This window comes from Amphimedon queenslandica, unplaced genomic scaffold, assembly GCF_000090795.2.
Source record: "Amphimedon queenslandica unplaced genomic scaffold, v1.1 AMPQUscaffold_9887, whole genome shotgun sequence".
Classification (NCBI taxonomy): domain Eukaryota; kingdom Metazoa; phylum Porifera; class Demospongiae; order Haplosclerida; family Niphatidae; genus Amphimedon; species Amphimedon queenslandica.
Genome location: NW_003549842.1, coordinates 1 through 1,484, shown reverse-complemented (window position 1 = coordinate 1,484; position 1,484 = coordinate 1). Strand labels below are relative to the sequence as shown.

The following is a 1,484-nucleotide window of genomic DNA, read 5'->3' as shown; positions in this document are numbered from 1 at the left end:
ATATTTGCAGCTTCTGTACATAGCAACCAGTGCTATTGTACTCAGTCATGGCAGTGGCAGATTGGAGTGATTGCTGTATTTTTCAGTTGGATTGCACTTATATTCACTATCAGAAGGCTGCCTATATTTGGAATATATGTGGTTATGTATCTGGCAATTTTTTATAATCTAGTTAGGAAGGTTATTGTCCTTGCCTTATTATTGGTCTTTGCATTTGCATTTCCTTTTTACATGATTTTTTATGATGCTCAAGACATATCAGAAGGAATAGTAAGAATAATTTATCTGAATGTGACTATCTCTTCTCTCCCTTTTTTATGTTTTTCTGTAGCGTACTCCATTTAACACTCCATGGAGGACTGTTTATAAGACGATGACAATGGCAGCAGGACATCTAAGGATAGATTCGTTATTGCACCAAGATAACCAACCTAATTTACCTGATGTACAGTATCCAGTGGCTGCATTTTCACTATTAATTCTATTTGTAGTTTTGATGCCGATCTTATTCCTTAATCTACTGGTATGGTTATATTTTTTTACTCCATCTACTTACTATTCCATTTTGTATAGACTAGTTTAGCTGTTGGCGATATAGTTCAAGAGATAGAAAAAAAATCTGATACATACCGACTACGTTTAAGAGTAAGAACTGATGATGATGTAGACATACATTAGAGGGGGGTATTGTCATAGCTCTAATTTTGTGGTCTTATTTGTGGAGGCCAGTAAGTTACAGAGCCTGTTATGAACTGGATGGTACATGTACCTGACTGTAATTAGTAGAATACATCATGATGTGCCTAAAACCACAAACCCATGTAAATAACTCACTCTATATAGCGATTTATTCTTATAATGTATTTTATATAGTTGGAGTTTACTCTACCTATGGAGAATTTTCTGCACTCAATATTTACATTTGCTGAAAAAAGAAAACTTTTGCCTATGAATTTGTTGGAATCATGGAAAAAGAAACTAATAATTGCTGTTGACAAAGAAACAGTAATTCATCCAAACTCTAACAAGCAAAACAGTTTTATTAAACAGATGATTGGCTATACTGATCATTTCAAGACTGAAGCAACTAATACAACTGAGCCTCTAGTGAGTGTACCACCTGCAAACCTAGTTTTAAATAACTTGTTATCATTCCTCACTGACAGGCAACTAAAGTTGATGTTAAAAATCAGATCAAGCCATTATCTGAGGAGGTGAAAGAATTACACAATTCAGTGGATCAGTTGCTATCTATAGTTAAAAGCATAAGGAATGACAGTCCGGGAAGACTTAACATTTAATGTTGAATTATTAAAAGTTATGACTGAATGAATGTTGTGTGATATTCCTTTTTATATTTTTTGAATGCTGAATCCTTTTTTGTGTGTTATTTTTAGCTTGTTTTTTAACGATTTCTTTTTGTTTTCCCCGTAAAATTTTTATCTTATTTTTAAAATTTATCTTTAAATTCATCTTTTTAACGA

General features: G+C 32.7%; 1 protein-coding gene across 1 annotated transcript; it reads left to right on the top strand.

Moving 5' to 3' along the window:
- The first annotated feature begins 6 nt into the window (after positions 1-6).
- On the top strand, positions 7-1,426 carry LOC109590535 (transient receptor potential cation channel subfamily A member 1-like). Its single transcript, XM_020006428.1, has 5 exons — positions 7-270; positions 332-523; positions 574-645; positions 874-1,107; positions 1,167-1,426. The coding sequence occupies exons 1-5, from the start codon at positions 145-147 to the stop codon at positions 1,299-1,301; spliced, it is 759 nt and encodes a 252-aa protein (XP_019861987.1). The 5' UTR covers positions 7-144; the 3' UTR covers positions 1,302-1,426.
- Positions 1,427-1,484: the final 58 nt, after the last annotated feature.